The sequence below is a fragment of the Protopterus annectens genome, chromosome 2.part0 (assembly GCF_019279795.1).
Source record: "Protopterus annectens isolate FY-2018-M chromosome 2.part0, PAN1.0, whole genome shotgun sequence".
NCBI classification, from domain to species: Eukaryota; Metazoa; Chordata; order Ceratodontiformes; family Protopteridae; genus Protopterus; species Protopterus annectens.
In genome coordinates this window covers 252211609-252228953 of record NC_056728.1, presented here as the reverse complement: position 1 = coordinate 252228953, position 17345 = coordinate 252211609, and the positions used below count along the sequence as shown (strand labels likewise).

The following is a 17345-nucleotide window of genomic DNA, read 5'->3' as shown; positions in this document are numbered from 1 at the left end:
AGGTGTGAACAGGAAGGGCAGACTGTGTCTGCTGTAGGGGTCCGTTTTTCCACTCCAACCAGACCGTACCCCAAAGGGCAACGAAGTGGGAAAATGTGGTTCCGAAAACCTCAAGGAGCTTTCCAAACCACACCTACTGATACCCCCTCTAGAGGCAGAGGAGGGGGCAGAAATGGAAGACGTCATCCAAACGGCAGAGGCGGCCCGCAGAACCAGGGCAACAGGGATCAGTTCTCTGGTAAGCCCTATCAGCGTTCCTGAATGGAAGCCTGGCTGTCCTACTCTGGAGGTAGTCGGGGTCACTTGGCTTTATACCCAAACACCTGGCTAAACATTACAATGAATTCCTGGGTAAAAAGCGTCATTGCCAGAGGTTATTACATTCCCTTTATAAAAACCTCACCTATATGTACAAAGATCCCAGACGTACCACCCAGTCTGAGAAAACATGCAGCCGTAGAAATCCAAAAGCTGCTTGACAAAAGAGTCATCCAGCCAGTCCCTGCGGACCAAAGAGGATCCGGAACTTACTCAAGGTTCTTTTTAGTTCCAAAGAAAACAGGGGACTGGAGGCCCATACTAGACCTCAGCAAACTCTCAACACCTTCGTCAAAAAGGAAAAGTTCCAGATGGTCACACTGCAGTCGATTCTCCCGTTCCTAGCAACGGGTGATTGGATGTGCTCTATAGATCTCAAGGATGCTTACTACCACATCAAAATGGACAGATCATCCAGAGATCACCTGCATTTCCGGCTGGGGGCCAGTCATTATCAATTCAGAGCCCTGCCCTTTGGTCTCACCACAGCCCCCAGAGTGTTCACCAAATGTATGGCAGTGGTCACGGCTCACCTGAGACGGTTGGGATTCCGGGTGTTTCCATATCTGGACGACTGGCTCCTCACCGCTACCTCCAGGCATCAACTAATCCAAGCAAGAGACTACACCATAGACCTTTGTTCTCAGTTGGGCATAACCCTAAATTTCGAAAAATCTGCACTATCACCATCACAGCACATTACATTTATAGGAGCAGAACTGGACACCATCGATGCAAGGATCAGGTTGCCCCAATCAAGAATCATAGCTCTAAAAAATCAATTATCCAGTCTCCTAGCCCGCAACAAAGCTCCAGCATCCCAGATACTACAGCTTTTAGGCACAATGGCAGCCACATTGATAGCAGTTCCGTTAGGCCACATGCGAATTCTCCAGTGGTTACTTTTCGCACAATGGTCTTACCAACAACTACCCATATCACACGAGATCCGGTTAACCAAGCTTTGCAAGAAAGATCTCAGTTGGTGGTTGAACAGCGACCAAGTGACAATCGGACGTCCCTTCATTCTTCCCCAACCCACAGCCACAGTGACCACGGATGCTTCCCTGATAGGATGGGGGGGGGGCTATTTCAGGGAAAGACGGTCCAAGGCACTTGGTCAATCATGGAAACGCACTTGCATATAAATGTCCTAGAGCTGAGAGCGGTGTTCCTAGCGTTGCAACACTTTCACAACTCTCTTCCCCCGGGCACAATTGCTATCCAGACAGACATGTCAGTCGTCTGGCACATCAACAAACAAGGGGGAACCAGATCGTACCCTTTATGCCGGGAGGCCTTAAGGATCTGGCAATGGGTTGTATCCACCAGACGCTTTGTGCTAGCAACGCACATCCCAGGGTCATCCAACGTGATAGTGGGCAAACTAAGCAGAGCCATGCTGTTGCCTTACAAGTGGTCTCTCAAACAATAAGTGGCGGAAAACATTTTCCGCAGATGGGGCCAGCCTTGCTGTGACCTATTTGCATCTCCGATGAATGCCAAATGCAGCAGGTACTTTGCCCTTTATCCCTCACCGGGGAACGAACTGAGGGATGCGCTCGTACACGATTGGCCCCCGGGTCTTCTATGCCTTTCCGCCAATACCTCTAATTCCCAAATTCATGCAGAAAGCCAAAAGTCTGGGAAGGACTGTGATTTTAATAGCCCTGTCTTGGCCTTGGCAGATTTGGTTTCCCTTCCTGCGGAAGTATCAAGTGGAAGAACCATGGATCCTGGCCACAGTGCCGGATCTTCTGACTCATTCGTCGGGAGTTCTCCACCCCTCCCTCACTTCCCTGAAACTGACAGCTTGGCTGCTCCGATTCCCACGTTAGTCAGGTCACATGAGTTGTCTTCTGCGGTCCAATATATTATAGTTTCATCTCACAAGCTATCTACCAGGAAACTATATAGCAGCAAATAGAAACAAATTGTTCACTGGACTTCTCAACATGACACTGACCCTTATGGTCACACCTATCCATACCATCTTAGAATTCTTGTCGTCATTGTTCCATGATGGCACTGCTGCTGCCACCATTAGAGTTCAATTGGCTGCTAGCTCAAACTTTCATGTGTGCTTCAACGGCTCTAACATCATGTCGCATAGGCTTTGTAAAGCATTCTTAAAAGGAACCCACCATCTCAGGCCACCTATTAGGCATCCTGTCTACCCATGGAATTTGAATCTGGTTTTATCCCAACTGATGCTCGCTCCCTTTGAACCTGCTTCATCTTGTCATGTAAAGTTTTTGTCTTGGAAAACACTATTCCTGGTAGCCATCACATCTGCACGTAGGGTCTCCGAACTTCAAGCCTTGTCCGTCAAACCCCCTTATTTGATTTTTCACCCTGATAGTGTCCCTCAGAACTAATCCTACCTTTCTTCCCATGATCTCTTCAGAAAGTAACTTAAATCAATCTATTGAGCTCCCAAACTTCTTCAAACACCATACCAACAAACTGTAATATATGTTACACAGGCTTGATGTACATAGACAACTGATGTTCTGTCTGGATAGAACGAAGGATTTCAGACAATCGGACCAACTCTTCGTGTCTTATGCAGACAATAGAAAAGGTTGCTCAGTATCAAAAATCACTCTATCCAAGTGTCTCTCTGATTGCATCAGATTCATTTATACTTCCACTAATCAGCCATTAGAAACCAACGTCAAAGCCCATTCTACATGAGTTGTTTCTACATCATTGGCTCATGCAGCTCGCTTGCCTTTAGATACCATCTGTGCAGCTGCCACGTGGTCAAAACCTCACACGTTTATCACTCATTAGAAAGTGGATAAGACCTCCAGGGACAGGGCTACATTTGGTTCCACTGTGCTCAGGAATGTTCTCCCGTGAGCCACCCAGGATTAGGGTGCTTGGGACGCTACCCACGTGTAAGAACAAAACGGCGAGATAGAACAACTTCACATAAAGAAGTTATGTCCTTACCATAACGTTCCATGTGAGTTCATCTCGCCTTTTTGTTCTTACATTCCTGCCCACCTTCCCCCTCCAGTTGAGTGAGATGGTTGCCTTGGTAGATTGGTTCAGCTGTCAGTCTGTTTATACATTCCTGCTCTTCTTCTATCCTTCTCCTCTTGTAGTTACCTGAGTAGGTAGACTTTATAGTCATATCCTGTCGGTAGGCTGTCTTGTTTGCAGCATACTAGATCTGGGGACTCTTAGCAGGGCATCATGGGATATTCACTGGGTCTCGAGCTTCTTGGAGAGTCTGAGCTTGAAAAGCGGCCGATTCTGAGCCGAGGGATTGGCTCCGACCCATGTGTAAGAACAAAAAGGTGAGATGAGCAACTCACATGGAACGTTATGGTAAGGACATAACTTTTTTTTTTGTTGTACAGTTTAACTATTAAAAGAAACATTGTGAGTATCTGTCTAATAGTGTTTATTGCAATAAAATGTATTACAATGGTCTCTCAGATGTAAGTAAAATAACTGCTCATTTGGAGCATTTGAGGGACAGTTTACTAAGGTGTAATAGACCCTTTACAACCCCATCATACAGGTAGTGTGGTGAGGGAATGTGGATACGTGGGCTTGCAGGAGAATACACCAGAGTGCCAGGTGAGCGGAATGAGAGAATAGCATGGACAATACAATGGTGGAGGTGTGCGGGAAGCTAGAAAGAAGAATTCAGCTGGTGCAGTCAGTGATGGGAGCATTGGTGGGGGGGGGGTCAAGGAAAGAATCAGAGTAGGCAAATGAGCAGGAGGAGAGGAGTAGAAAGAAACCAGGCAAGGGGAACATAGTTGGGTATCAGAAATCCGAAGGCAAGAGGGCGAAAGCAGAACAGGTGGTGACAAAGTGAAAAAGGGGAATACCCAACTGTAGGAGAAAGAAGGAACTTGTGGGGGATAAGAAGGTAGAATCAGCCATGTGTTGACAGTTGTAGGGAGGACTTCTAGGAATAGTGCAATAATGCTGAATGATGGGAAAGGAGTTGAGATGCAATATAAGGAGAGAGAAAGAGCCAGAAGTGACAGTTGGGCAGATTAGGGGGAAGAGCATCTAGAGTGGGAAAGATGGCAAGTACGGTGGATAGTAGCATGGGGAAGAAAAGTGAGAGCCAGTGTGGAGACTGACAAAAAAAGGTTTTGGTAACTGGGAGACAGGTGCCAGGGTGAAAGAGTCTTAGCATGAGACCAGTTGTAGGGATACCAGTTTCAGGAGCTTAGGCAGATTGCAACATTTATTTTGGCAATTTTATTTATTTATGTACATTTTATTTGCAAGATTTGCCCTGCTGTACAAAACTGAATTTCAAAGAGGATCTTGGAAAAGAAAAACAGACAAATTATGAAACCAAAACAATCCCATGAAATGAAAGTACTGTCTAAGAAAAGTATATTAATAGTGTATTAACATAGTAATTTCACAAATAGCTAGTTCACAAAGTTCAGAAAAAGTGCCCTTATCATTCAAAGTAATTAAATGTACACATTAAATGTGGATGAAGCTACGAAATTAATGTTTTATGGTATGGCAGTTTTGGGATGTTTTGAAAAAAGCAGAGAATTAATAGAAATGTAAAAGTTATTAAAGCTCAGTGAAAAAGTAGTAGTTAAGATAAGTTAGGAACTGTTTACAGAGACGAACTGAGAGAGAAAAACAATAACAGGAAGAAAGTGTCAGTGGTAACGAAACAGAAAATGGGGAGAAAAAGTGTTAATATTTAATAGGGAATTTTCTTGGAGGTCAAATGTGATATAAAGAAAGATATGACCAAGGTTTGTGGAGTCAATTCTTTGAGTTATATCAGATTTCAGACATTTTAGCAGTACATTAAGGTAGGCCTTACAGGACTGTTTGAATGGGAGTTAGGTTGCACTTCTATGTTCTATGGCTATGGAGTTCCATTATTTTGCAAGGAAAGAACTTGCAACTCTGACTAGTGTCCATACAGGTTTTATGCATTTCTAAGGGACTTTTGTTACTAGAATTCAGTGCAGAGCAGGAGCGGCCTTAGGTCAACTGGTGCCTTAGGCAAAAGGTCTCCACGGCGCCCCCCCACCGCACCACCCAGTGCCCCCATCCTGGTCTACCTACACCAAATAAATACTGGAAAAGTGCCGCTGCTACAGCGGCGCCCTAGGTGGCCGCCTAGTTGGCCTATGCCTAAGGCCGGCTATGAGAGCACCTTTGCAGTAAGAAGCTAAGAGGTGAACACTTGTAAAGCTGTTATGTGAAAAATAAGGTGTTTGGTCTTGGTTTTGTAATCATATGGCATCCAGTTTATCTTAAGAATATTGCCTATGCAACTAGAGGTTGTGGATTGTGCTGCACAAAATGTGGATTCAGCTTTAAATTACCTGTGGCACATACCTGTAGAAAAGTGTGGGTATCAGAAAAACTTTGTCAAGATGTTGTCAGTCTTCACTTAATCCTTGACTGTGGGCTGTATTCTGAGCTTCAGAACCAACCCAGCCATTTACTTCAGCTCACGCCTTCCAAACTCTCAAGCTAGGCTCTACCTATAATGTTCCTCTCTAAATTACCTCAGATCTTATTTGCCGCTTCATTTGTCAGGCTTGCCCAACCTCTCTCGAGCTTTGGCAGTTATATAGAGTACGTTTTTCCTCTGATTTCTTTAATTTACTATCTTGTATATTTATATTTCTTACCTAAGTACTTTCGAGTTTTTACCTGCTCCTGTCTTCTTTTCCATGCATGAGTTATCCTTTTCCTCTTCCCTATACCTTTAGGTAGTTTTTTTCTTAATGTACCATTGCTGGTACTGTCTTTTACCTGTTTAGGTATTTCTAGCTACCATAGTTGGTACCTTCTTCCTTTTTTCTATTAAATTTAAAAAAAAAAAAAAAAAAAAAAAAGTTTCCCCTGTTTCCTCTTTGAGAGAGAGTGTGTGTGTGTGTGTGAGAATTTTATCAGCGTTAGGCTTAGTTTTTCTGGTATGGCTGATAAAACATCAAAGGGCACCTCTGTTTAAGAGGTGCCAAAAGTGTGAAAGGAAGATGCCAAATTCAGATGGGCATGTCTGTTGTGTGCATTGTTTAGGCGCTGTCCACCTGCAGGAAGATTCTGCCACTTGTCATGGTTTCTGTACCAGGACTTTAACTGAGCTGCGAAGCAAGCTGATTTTGAAAGGTTCATTGAAAGGAGCCTTCAAAGAGGCCATATCTGGTCCAAAGACCGAAGCCAGATAGTCATCTTCCTCTTCCAAGACTAAGAAATACTCCCATTTGGTACTGAGTAGCCCCTCAGAACTACCTGCAAAATTTTCCAAACAGCCTACGGTGTCGACAGTTTCCTTGGCGCCGATGGGCAAGAGTGATTTGGCACCAACCATTACTTCTGATCAGACACCTACAGCTTTGGTACCAGAGGTTTTGTCAGTACTGAAGCAGACTACATCGTGGACATTACTAAGAACCATGTATTCTTCGTCGGTTGGTCCATTTGGGACCAACCACCTAGCCCATTCATGGGACCGAGACCGCCTAGGTCTCCTTTGGCATAGTCTGTTCAATCCACTAAGAGTCTCTCAGAAATGGACGTCATGAGACTGGTGGACCAGCTCTTGATGGCGAGGGGGTTACCTCCATCTTTGACTCCCAGACAACTTGGCACTAGGACCTGTCCTCCTTTGACAGCGTCTCTTCATCCTCCTCCAACTCCAGTTGAGTCTTTGGAGCCACTGGCACCAACCTGCCTGGCTCCAACTGTCTCGGTTCCAGTAAGAGTGTTTTCTCCAGAACCAAGAATTGCCTTGAGCTTCTCCAGTTTATTGGAACAGGAGGCCTCCTAGAGTCGAGGCTTCATTGCTGTTTCCGAAGGGCAGGGTTTGACTTCTATTTTTTCAGAGCTTTCCATGCCCTTTGATGCCTCAGCATTCATTGGCTCCACCCAGGCTTCTGTTTTGGGGGCAGCTTCCTCGGTGTGGGGTGGGACCATGATTCTGAAGGAGTCTATTTTGGTCCAGCTCCCATCCCTCTACTGAGGGACTGGCCTTCCAAATCATGGAGAAGATCTTCTCCATTGTGGACTCCAGTCCTTGCCATCCCTATCTGGCTAAACATCTGTATCCCCTCAACCAGAGCTTCCTCTAACATCATCCCTGGGATAGAGCACAGGAGAGCCTCAGGAGAGGGCCACCTTGGTGGTTTCTTCTATGGATACTTCCCCGGAACCCCCCCCCCCCCCGAGGAAGTACCTTTGAAGAAAAAGTGCAAGCGGAAGCACTTAGACTCCCCAGAGGAGTCCTTCACTGAGGATACCGATTTTGATGAGTGGGAAGGTTCCCCACAGTAACCTCCCTGATGGTGTTTCCTTTGGGGACATCCTGGAAATCCTGAAACAAGGGGTAGCTGGACTTCCCTCCAGACTTCTTCAGAGGAATCTGTATACCTGGAGGCTTTTCATGCCCAGCCCTCTACCTCTTGGATCTCTTCACCCACTGACTATCTTATTAAATTGATCGCTCAGCAGGCATGGAAAATTTTTTACCCTATCGACCCTATCCCCAAAAGGCCTAACCAGATCCTTTCTTCCCCTAAGGATGAGCAGCATTGGGCTAATGGTGTCCCTGTAGACACCATGTTGATAGTGGCAGGCACAAAAAGTAACTTGCAGAGGAAAGTCCTACTATCCATCCTCCTAACAAGGAGTCTAGGATTATGGATAGGTTTGGGAAGTGCATTTACACTTCATAAACCTTCACTCTCAGGTCTTTGAACTACATGGCACACTTTACCAATTTGCAGAAAGATCTGATTAAAGAGCTGTCGGATACTCTCACAAGAGCAGTAGCTGAAGGAGTGTGAGACAATGTTACCTCTCAGCTCGCCACCCTTGAATCATTTTCTAACTCGTCCATGAGGCTAAGTGCTAGTGCAGCCGAAGGGAGAACAAGAACAGCGGGTTCAGGTCTAGCCATTAGGAGACGCACCTGGATATGATTTAAATCTTCAGTCATCAACCCTCCATTTGACGAAACATCCCTGTTTGGACCAAAGGTTAAAGACACACTGGCCAGATGTGAGAAAGATGGGAAGACTTTCTGCCTTTGACATTTGCTTCTCCACTTCTCAACGGCTCTACTCTAGGAACCAGAAAAGTGAGAGACTATGGTTCAAAAAGTCCCAAGAGTCTTTCCAGGACTCGCATAGCAAGGACTTCCTCTGGGGCAGAGGGGGAGGTAACAATGGAAGACGCCATTCTAGAGGCAGAGGTGGCCTGCAGAACCAGGGGTCCAGAGATTCTTTCTCTGGTAACTCCTACCAGCACTCCTGAATGGAGGCCCGATTGCCTTCTTCCGAATGCAGTCGGGGGACAATTATCCCTGCACCACTCTGCCTGGATTCAGATGACATCAAACAAATGGGTGCAAGGGATTATTTCTAGAGGCTATATCATTCCCCTTTACTTGGATCCAAAAAAAACACAAAAAGACTCTCAGATGTTCCACCCTGTCACAGGGAAGCAGCAGTCAGAGAAATTCAAAAACTGCTTGTCCAAGAAGTCCCACCACACCAGAGAGGATCCGGGTTTTACTCAAGATTCTTTTTAATGTCCAAAAAAAAACAGGAACTGGAGACCCATTTTGGATCTCATTCAGTTCAACAAGGCAGTTCAGCAATGGTCTTTATACAGTCAATACTTCCTTCCTTGGAAAAAGACAATTGGATGTGCTGTGTAGATCTCCAGGATGCATATTACCATATAAAAATGGACAAATGCTCCATAAGATTCCTACACTTCCGGCTGGGAGCCAGTCATTTTCAGTTCAGAGCACTGCCCTTTGGTCTCACCCCAGCCCCCAGGGTGTTTGCGAAATTCATGGCAGTGGTAGAAGCTCATCTCAGACTGCAGGGATTTCCAGTTTTTCCTTATCTCGATGAATAGCGCCTTACCACTACCACCAGGTGTCAACTCGAAAGGGCAAGCAGTTACACCACACATCTTTGTGCTTCATTAGGCATTACAGTAAATTATGAAAAGTCAAGTGTACAGCCTACACAACAGATAGAAATTTTTTGGAGCTCCACAAAACACTGTTATGGGAATCGGTCCTCTTCCAGTAGAGAGGCTACAAAAGATCAGATCACAAGTAAACCATGTAGTTCAGAACAGAAGTGTTCCAGTCTGACTCATCCTACAGGTGCTAGGCTCGATGGCAGCTTCTGTCACTCTAGTTCCCTTGACCAGGTATCACATATGGATTCTACAGTGACTTCTAGCTTCCCAAAAGTCGATAGTGAATCAGCTGATATCATACTGCATCATGATCACCAATCGCTGCAAATAAAACTTGTCTTGGTGGCTCCATTCCAACGAGATTCTTTTCGATATTCCTTTCATCTTTCCACAGCCCCAAGGTATAGTGACCACGGATGCATCCCAGATAGGGTGGGGCAGCATTATCTGGGAAAGACGGTCCAAGGCACTTGGTCCCAACTTTAGGCCAGATTGCACGTCAATGTTCTACAGATGAGGGCAGTGGTTTTGGCATTGCAAGCATTTCAAGATGCCCTATCCCTGGGAACAGTGGCAATTCAGACGGACATCATGATGCTGTGGTACATCAACAAACAAGGAGGAACCAAATCTTTCCCACTTTGTCAAAAAGCCCTCAGAGTCTGGCATTGGACATATTCCAGGGAGCTCCAATGTGATAGCAGACAAGCTGAGCAGAACTAGTGCCTCACGAGTGGTCTCTCAATCCTGTGATGACTGAAAAGATTTTCCACCACTGAGGTCAACCTTGCTATGATCTATTTGTGTCCTCTCTGAACAACAAGTGCAGCAGTTATTTTGCCCTACCCCCCCGGGGGAGTTACCCAAAGATGCTCTTCTCCACGATTGCACCCCACCGGTCTCCTGTATGCCTTTCTTCCAACTCCCCTGATATCCCAGTTTCTAAAAAAAAGCCAAGAGGTCAGAGAACACAATAATTCTCATTGCTTTGTTCTGTCCATGACAGTTTTTTTTTTCCTCGTTTGGCCTCACCTAATTTGGAAATCTTGGATTTTGGACCCAGCTCCAGACCTGTTATCTCATCCAGAAGTATGGTTCATCTAAATCTCCAACATCTCAAGCTTCACTGCATGGCTTCTCCAATTCCCATGATTGCCAGGCATTCTTCACTTGCCTCACCTGTTCGACAAATCATTTTGGCCCATCGCAAATCTTCTACTAGAAAACTGTACCAGAGTAAATGGGAAAAATTTGCTAGATGGGCTCTTAACAATGACCTTGACCCTTATGCAGCTCCCATGGATAAAGTATTGAATTTTCTGGCTACTTTTTATCAATCTGGCTCTTCAGCCTCTGCCATTCGGGTCCATCTGTCTGTGATACCTAACTTCCATATTGGTTTGGATGGTTCTTCACTTACGTCACACAAACTTTGTAACGCCTTTTTGAAGGCAACCCCAATGTTGAGACCTCTGTTTAAAGAACTCACTGCTCCATGGGATTAACCTTAGTCCTATAATGTCTTACTCTATCTCCCTTTCAACCTTCAGCTACTTGTGACTTAAAATTTCTGTCATGGAAAACTTTGTTTTTATTAGCTATCACTTCTGCAAGAAGAGTATTGGAAATTCAAGCCTTGTCCTGCAAGCCCCCCCCCCCCCATTTAATATTCCACAAGGACAGGGTTTCCCTCTGGACTAATTCTTCCTTCTTGCCAAAGGTAGTTTCAGAATCTAATATCAATCAAACCTGCACCTACTTGTCTTTTTTTCCCTAATTTCTCCAATAAGGGAGAGGACTGTCTACACTTATTAGATGTTCACAGGCAATTACGTTTTTACCTTCACAGAACAAAGTAAATCAGAAAATCCGACCAACTTTTTGTTGCCTTTTCCTCACTTTCTTTAGGTAACCCAGTTTCCAAAGTTACCTTAGCTAAATGGCTTGAGGATTGTATCACCTTTATTTAGTATTCAAAGGGCCTCCAACCTCCACATCCCGTGAAAGCTCATTCAACTAAAGCCCTAGCAGCTTCTGCAGTCTTTCATGCTAAAGCTTCCTTAGATGACATGTTTGTGCGGAATCTACATGAGCATCTCCTCATACCTTTATTATTCATTACAAACTGGGCCAGGTCTCTATGGGGTGTGCATCATTTGCTTTGATGGTGCTCAGGAATGTTCTTTCATGAAACCACCCAAGATTCAGGTAGCTAGGGACTCTGTCCCACAGTCAAGGTTTATGTGAAGATTGACATCATCAGATAAAGAATCTACATGTTACCATAACTTTCCATTTATGTTGCTAATCTTCACTAATCCTTGAAATTCACCTCCCCCGGCATGAGACTTTTAATGGACAGAATACTTCCAAGACTGGCTTCATGATAGGGACAAATATCTGGTCTCTTATTCTTTACTATTTGTCTGCCATTAGTTTAGGCAAACTCGATCTGAGGTAATTTAGAGAGGAGCATTATGGCTAGAGTCTAGCTTTAGAATTTGGAAGGTGCAAGCTGAAGTAAACGGCTGAGTTGGTTCCGAGGCTCTGAACCAAGCCCACAGTCAAGGATTATTGAAGATCGACAACACAGATGGAACATTATGGTAAGATGACTCCTTTTTTAAGTCATTGTTGAAAATGAGAATTTATTGATATGATGGTCTTTTCCCAGTTTATATATATATTTTGGATAATGATGTTGATATGGTCATTAAAAATGAGTTTGTCAATGGTAAACACCAAGTAAAGTCCTTACTAAGTTTGTTATTAGCTGCCTAAAGCAATTCCTAGAAAATGCAAATCATGTTTTTGAAATATCAGTTTTGTATATTGTCAAGGAGAAAAGAATTGGAAGTGGAATAGTTAGAAAAGGGAAATGAGAAAATTTCACAGAAATGGAATTTTGTTTGAACAGTGCATGCAAAATAATGTTCAGGAGAAGCAGTGAAGTTTAAGAGAAGGCAGGAATAGAGTAATTTTTCTAATGCAACTTTTATGATGAAGTGAATGAAAATTATTAAAAGGAAAAGGTACTACAGGGTAATAATGGATGCTATTATTAGAGTATTTTTCTTTTAATGTATTTGTAAACCGTGTCCCAGATTAAAATGTAATGATTTAATAAAAATGCTTAAACTTTTGTTACACCAAGGCATTTCCAGTTTTGTACATCTTGTGAGCCAATAGTTATTTTAAATGATTTTGAATTTATAATTTTGTCTTTAGGTTAAATAATGCAAGTTTTTAATTGTGGATAATTTCTGAGTCAGCCAGCTCACTGATGTGTGTAGGACCGTAGTCATCTCCATGTTGTAAAAATTTTAACCACCAGTATAAAAGCACATATAATTTGCGAATGTCACAAATAATAGTGTACCTAGACTGGATCTTGGTGACACACCTATATTTAAAGTGAATTTGTGAGATGAGTTTTGCCAATCTGCTGATTGAGATAGCTGGTAATACAATGCAATATTGGTGTATTGCAATCAATATTTTGGAATCTGTAAATGAGAGTATTTCCCTTAATGACATCAAAATTTTTTGAGAAATCAAAAAGCTATGCTGCATAAACAGTGGATTTGTCGTTTTGATTGGGCATGTGGTTATCTTTTCATCCAAAGCTGTTGGTATACTGATCAGAGTGAAAGCTGATCTGTTTTTCCTGTGGTTAAATATTCTGTCCGTTGGATGTGAACTACGCTTACAAATATTTTTGAAAAGGGCCTGAGGGAAGAGATTGTTCTGCAATATTCTACCATCTCTCTGTCTCTTTAAACAGTATTATAATTTTGAGTCTTTCCACAAAGTTGAAAAAAATCATCCCTCTTATAGACTTCTATTTGTAATTAGTATAAGTGAGTATATACAGGGGAGTTAGTGAGTTTCTTTGTATGTTGGCTTATCCATGAATGGTGATCCATGACCTTTCATTTTACATAGTAATTTCCTGATGGTGTTAATTGAGATAGGTTTAACGTTAATATTTAGTTAGGAATTTATTTGTTTATTCATTCATTCATTCCAAAGTCATTTTTATGTAGAAGGTTTAGAGGGTTGTTTTCAGTTTTCTGTATTCTACCTATCAATTTATTTTTATTAGCCCAAAAAGCTGCAGGATTATTTATCTCTTTGTAAATGAAAGCAGTTTTCTTTGGCTAATCTTAGTTGTTTTTACGTTTATTTCTGTGTTCTTTCTGTTCTGTTCACACTCTGTCATCTTTTGAGGTCTTGTAGGTTTTTCAAGCAGTGTCTCAATGTTTCATTAATTTTGTCTGGCTGTTTCTGTCCAAGAGAATGACATACTTTTTATGAGGAAGCATGTTTATCTAGTAATAATAGGAGGAGGTTGAAATGTTGAACAACTACATCTGTATCTATCATGTGAGATACAATCGAACAGTTTACAGCATATAGGCCTTTTTATCATTTGTTAGAATGCTCTAGTTTCTTACAAGTGTTTTAGGTTTGGATGGTGCACGTTTGTTTTTCCATCTAGTGAAAATCGGGCCATGGTCATTGAGCTTATTTTGGCAATATGCTACATCTAATTAAATTGCTGATATATTTTATTAAAATGTAGTCTAAAATGTTATGGAGTTGGTTCTTGTTTCTTACCAAGTTTGGTGATTGTATTAGTTGAGAAAAACATAAGGATATGAATACAGTAGGGTTTCATTTAGTACATATTGATATTGAAGTCTTCTGTTAATTATTTCACCTGCCTAGTTACCTTACAGCTAAAATAATGTAAGTGGAAGTACTTTGCAAGTGTAATAAGGTTCCAGAACCACAAAACTCAGTCTGGCACACTAGAACCAATGAAGGCAAAAGAAATCCGTACCCAGTCAAAATATCCAGCAAACAAATCCACCAGTGGCAATCTTGTATTCTCTGTGAGGAATGAAAGTGCTAAATCTTTTTATTAAAATATAAAATTCAAGATTGCAGTTTGTGGATTGTTTGCTGCATATTTTATTGACTGTGTACTGATTTATTTTGCCTTCATTGGTTCCAGTGTGCCAGACTGAGTTTTGTGGTTTTGGAGTTTTCTTTATACTCAATCTTTTTCCCTGTTTTGGTTTGTGGAATATGTTACAAGAACATCACTTAATTGTTTGGTATGTGCTATTGATCTTAAGAAGCATACCCTTGCATTCACATGGTAGTTTTTAACCCTTATATTTTGTATACAAATAATTGTACTTTTCTTCAAAAAAGTATTGTATTTTTTTTTCTGCATTTTGTAGTTTTATAGAGTGGTCCGTGATCTTATACTATGGAGACCAGAAGATCTCTCTGTCTTAAAACTTGGCTGAAGCTGCCAATGGTTCTATTTTTTTTTTATTTGCAATTTGTACTGTTTGATAGCATGTAAGTAAAATTAGCACTCTAAATGTAAAATTAATTTTTAATATATTTTACCTCAGCACATAGGTAGCAAATGTCTGTTTTTCTAACCAGGAAATTGTATGTATTTGTTTATTTTAATTGTCATAACTGATCAATGCCTTACCCCAGTCATCAAAATTTCAGGCCCTGCCTGGGAGATGACAATAAAATGGGAAGACAGCATGTTTTATGTACATTTTGTGAATTTCAGTTTTGTATTGTTTTTAAATTGTTTCTTACTGACTTGTTTTGCTCAACAGTTGCCCAATGAAGATGAATCTGCATCTTATCTCGGAGGAGCCAGTAATCTCGGCCTCCGAAATGGGCTGGTGAGAAATGACTTGACTAGTTGTTGTGGCTTTCTGGCTTCCCTTGCTCTGTGGATAACAGCTTGTTAACCAACTGCTGACTGATGCAGTTTTTAGATGAGTTATTTGTGTAACATGCATCGTGGCAGGCTGAATGCTGTAATTTAATATTTATTATTATTATCAGCTAAAGTGCTCAGCATAAGTTATTCCTGAACAGATGACAAAAACATTCTGATGTACATTTATACTAGGAAAAAATATATAGTTAGCCTTTTCAGATCCACAACTACAGTTCTGTGCTCATTTGGTTAGAGCAATGTTCTTTAACATTATGTAGACAGTTTGGGACTGTTTCTTTGTAACTCAGTTGACTGCCATACCTCTCAAGTGTATCTCATTGCGAGGAACGCATCATTTGGGGTCTTAAAAAGTTCATGTTCCTCGAAGTTCCCGCAAAGTTCCACATTGAAAGACTGTCACACATTCAGTGTTAGGAATTTGTTTAAGTGAAATCCATTGTAAATAGAAATGAATCATATTAATTCATTAAAATATCTTCTTTATAAGTAAAACCAGCATATTTTAACCCTCCTGTGACCTTCCTAGTTGAAGTTGTTAGTAAGCCATTAGTATGTGTTCCACATTTTGTCCATTTGTTCCACATTATAAGGGCTAGTGTTCCTCATTTTGGACATGGAAGGTTGAGAGCTATGTTGACTGCTATGTGGTAACTGGTGATGCTTTTTATTAAAACGATTTTTGTGAATTAACCATTGGCTGATTTTGTAATGATATGATATCCATCATTAAGCAGCTTGGCGCCATATAGCTGTAAATGTAAATACTGCACCCAGAGTTTGAAAAAAAAATGCCTCGTTCATGCATGATTGCTTTGCTTTGTTGCGCTGCATTCACAAACAGTCGTGTGTGTATGTGTGTGTGTGTGTGTGTGTGTGTGTGTGTGTGTATATATATATATATATATATATATATACACACACACACACACACATATATATGTCAGAGGCAGTGCGTAGACTACTCATGGTACTATGAAGGTGAAGAGAGTAGCTACAGTTTAACTAGCCACTCGGCAGTGGTAACAGACTACATGAATGGATTACCATATACTCTTACTTTCACACTTTTTAAGGAATCCTTGATGCTGTTTGACTGAAAGGAGTGAATTGGCTAAGAGGATGCAATATTTTGTTAAGTAAGCAATTCAAACGCAGTTCCAATTCTGTATGGTATTTCTGATCTCTCAGAGTCTTCTCTTTTTCTGCCTCATTGAGCAGACTGGCCAGAATAATTCACATTGTTCGTAATACGAATTAATGTTTTAAATGTAGATTTTTATTTTCTAAGCCATGCCATTCTGATTCATTTTTAATTGTTAATTTCTATACTTGGTTCTTAATAACTGTTTTTAAAGCAACTGCTCTTCATCTGAGAAAACCGTTCTTAATGGACCCAAGCCTGGTTCAATTACAAAATGAAATTGTTGTACATAAGTGGTACAAAACAGTCACCTGTGTCTTTTGAGTTCCTTCTGTGTTCAGTCCCATATGTGACTAAAATAATGGTGGCAGATTGGCTACAGTGTAAAACATTGCTGTGTTTGCTGTGACCAAATTAATAGCAAGAAGACAAGTAAACATTTCTTGGTTTACCAACTTGCATATGTTTGAGAAGCAGCTGATTTATAATTCCTAAAACACTAATGTTGTTTTGTCAGTTTCACCTACAGAATTTTCAGTTGAGAAGAAAAGTAATCTGAATTTGAAAGTGAGGCCCACTTGCAAAACTAACTCTGCCTACATTTTTTCTGTTTAACACATGAAGTACTTTTCCTTGTTCTCATATGTTTACCTGTAAACTGAGTGACATTTTAACGTTTTGACGCTAAACACTATTTTGACATCGCGAATCAGTTCAAATCTTTATGAACAGTGTTCACAAACTTAGAATTTAATATGTTTCAACAAGGACCTTTTATTTTCTAGTTTGGGTAAGTACAGATAAGATCCATAAATAAACCTTATCTTGGATGTAATGTTACCATCAAAAGCAATTAAGTCATTAAGCTCAAAATCATGGAAGATGGCACTTTAGTTTCACAGCTTCATAAGTAGCTACTAGTGTGATGTTCAGGAGACTACTGATGAGCCCAGCCCAATTTGCTAGTTTCCCCACGACATTGTCTAGTTAAGTGACTTGCCAAGAGTCGTACTGCTTTCTGCAGTCTAGGATTTGATTCTCCCAGCTTCCCTTTCCCTCCCATGTAATTCTTCGCAAGACACTTACCTAGACAATCCTCTGCGCTAGTCATAAATCAAAACTCTTCTGCACCAGTCATAG

At 41.4% G+C, this 17345-nt stretch overlaps 1 protein-coding gene across 1 annotated transcript in view; it reads left to right on the top strand.

The window, feature by feature from the left end:
- Positions 1–17345, top strand: part of LOC122792731 (cingulin-like) — a 1533502-nt gene that overhangs the window by 807364 nt on the left and 708793 nt on the right. The window contains exon 11 of the mRNA XM_044060313.1: positions 14934–15002. Within this exon, the coding sequence (XP_043916248.1) occupies positions 14934–15002 (69 nt within the window). The remainder of the gene's footprint in view (positions 1–14933; positions 15003–17345) is intronic.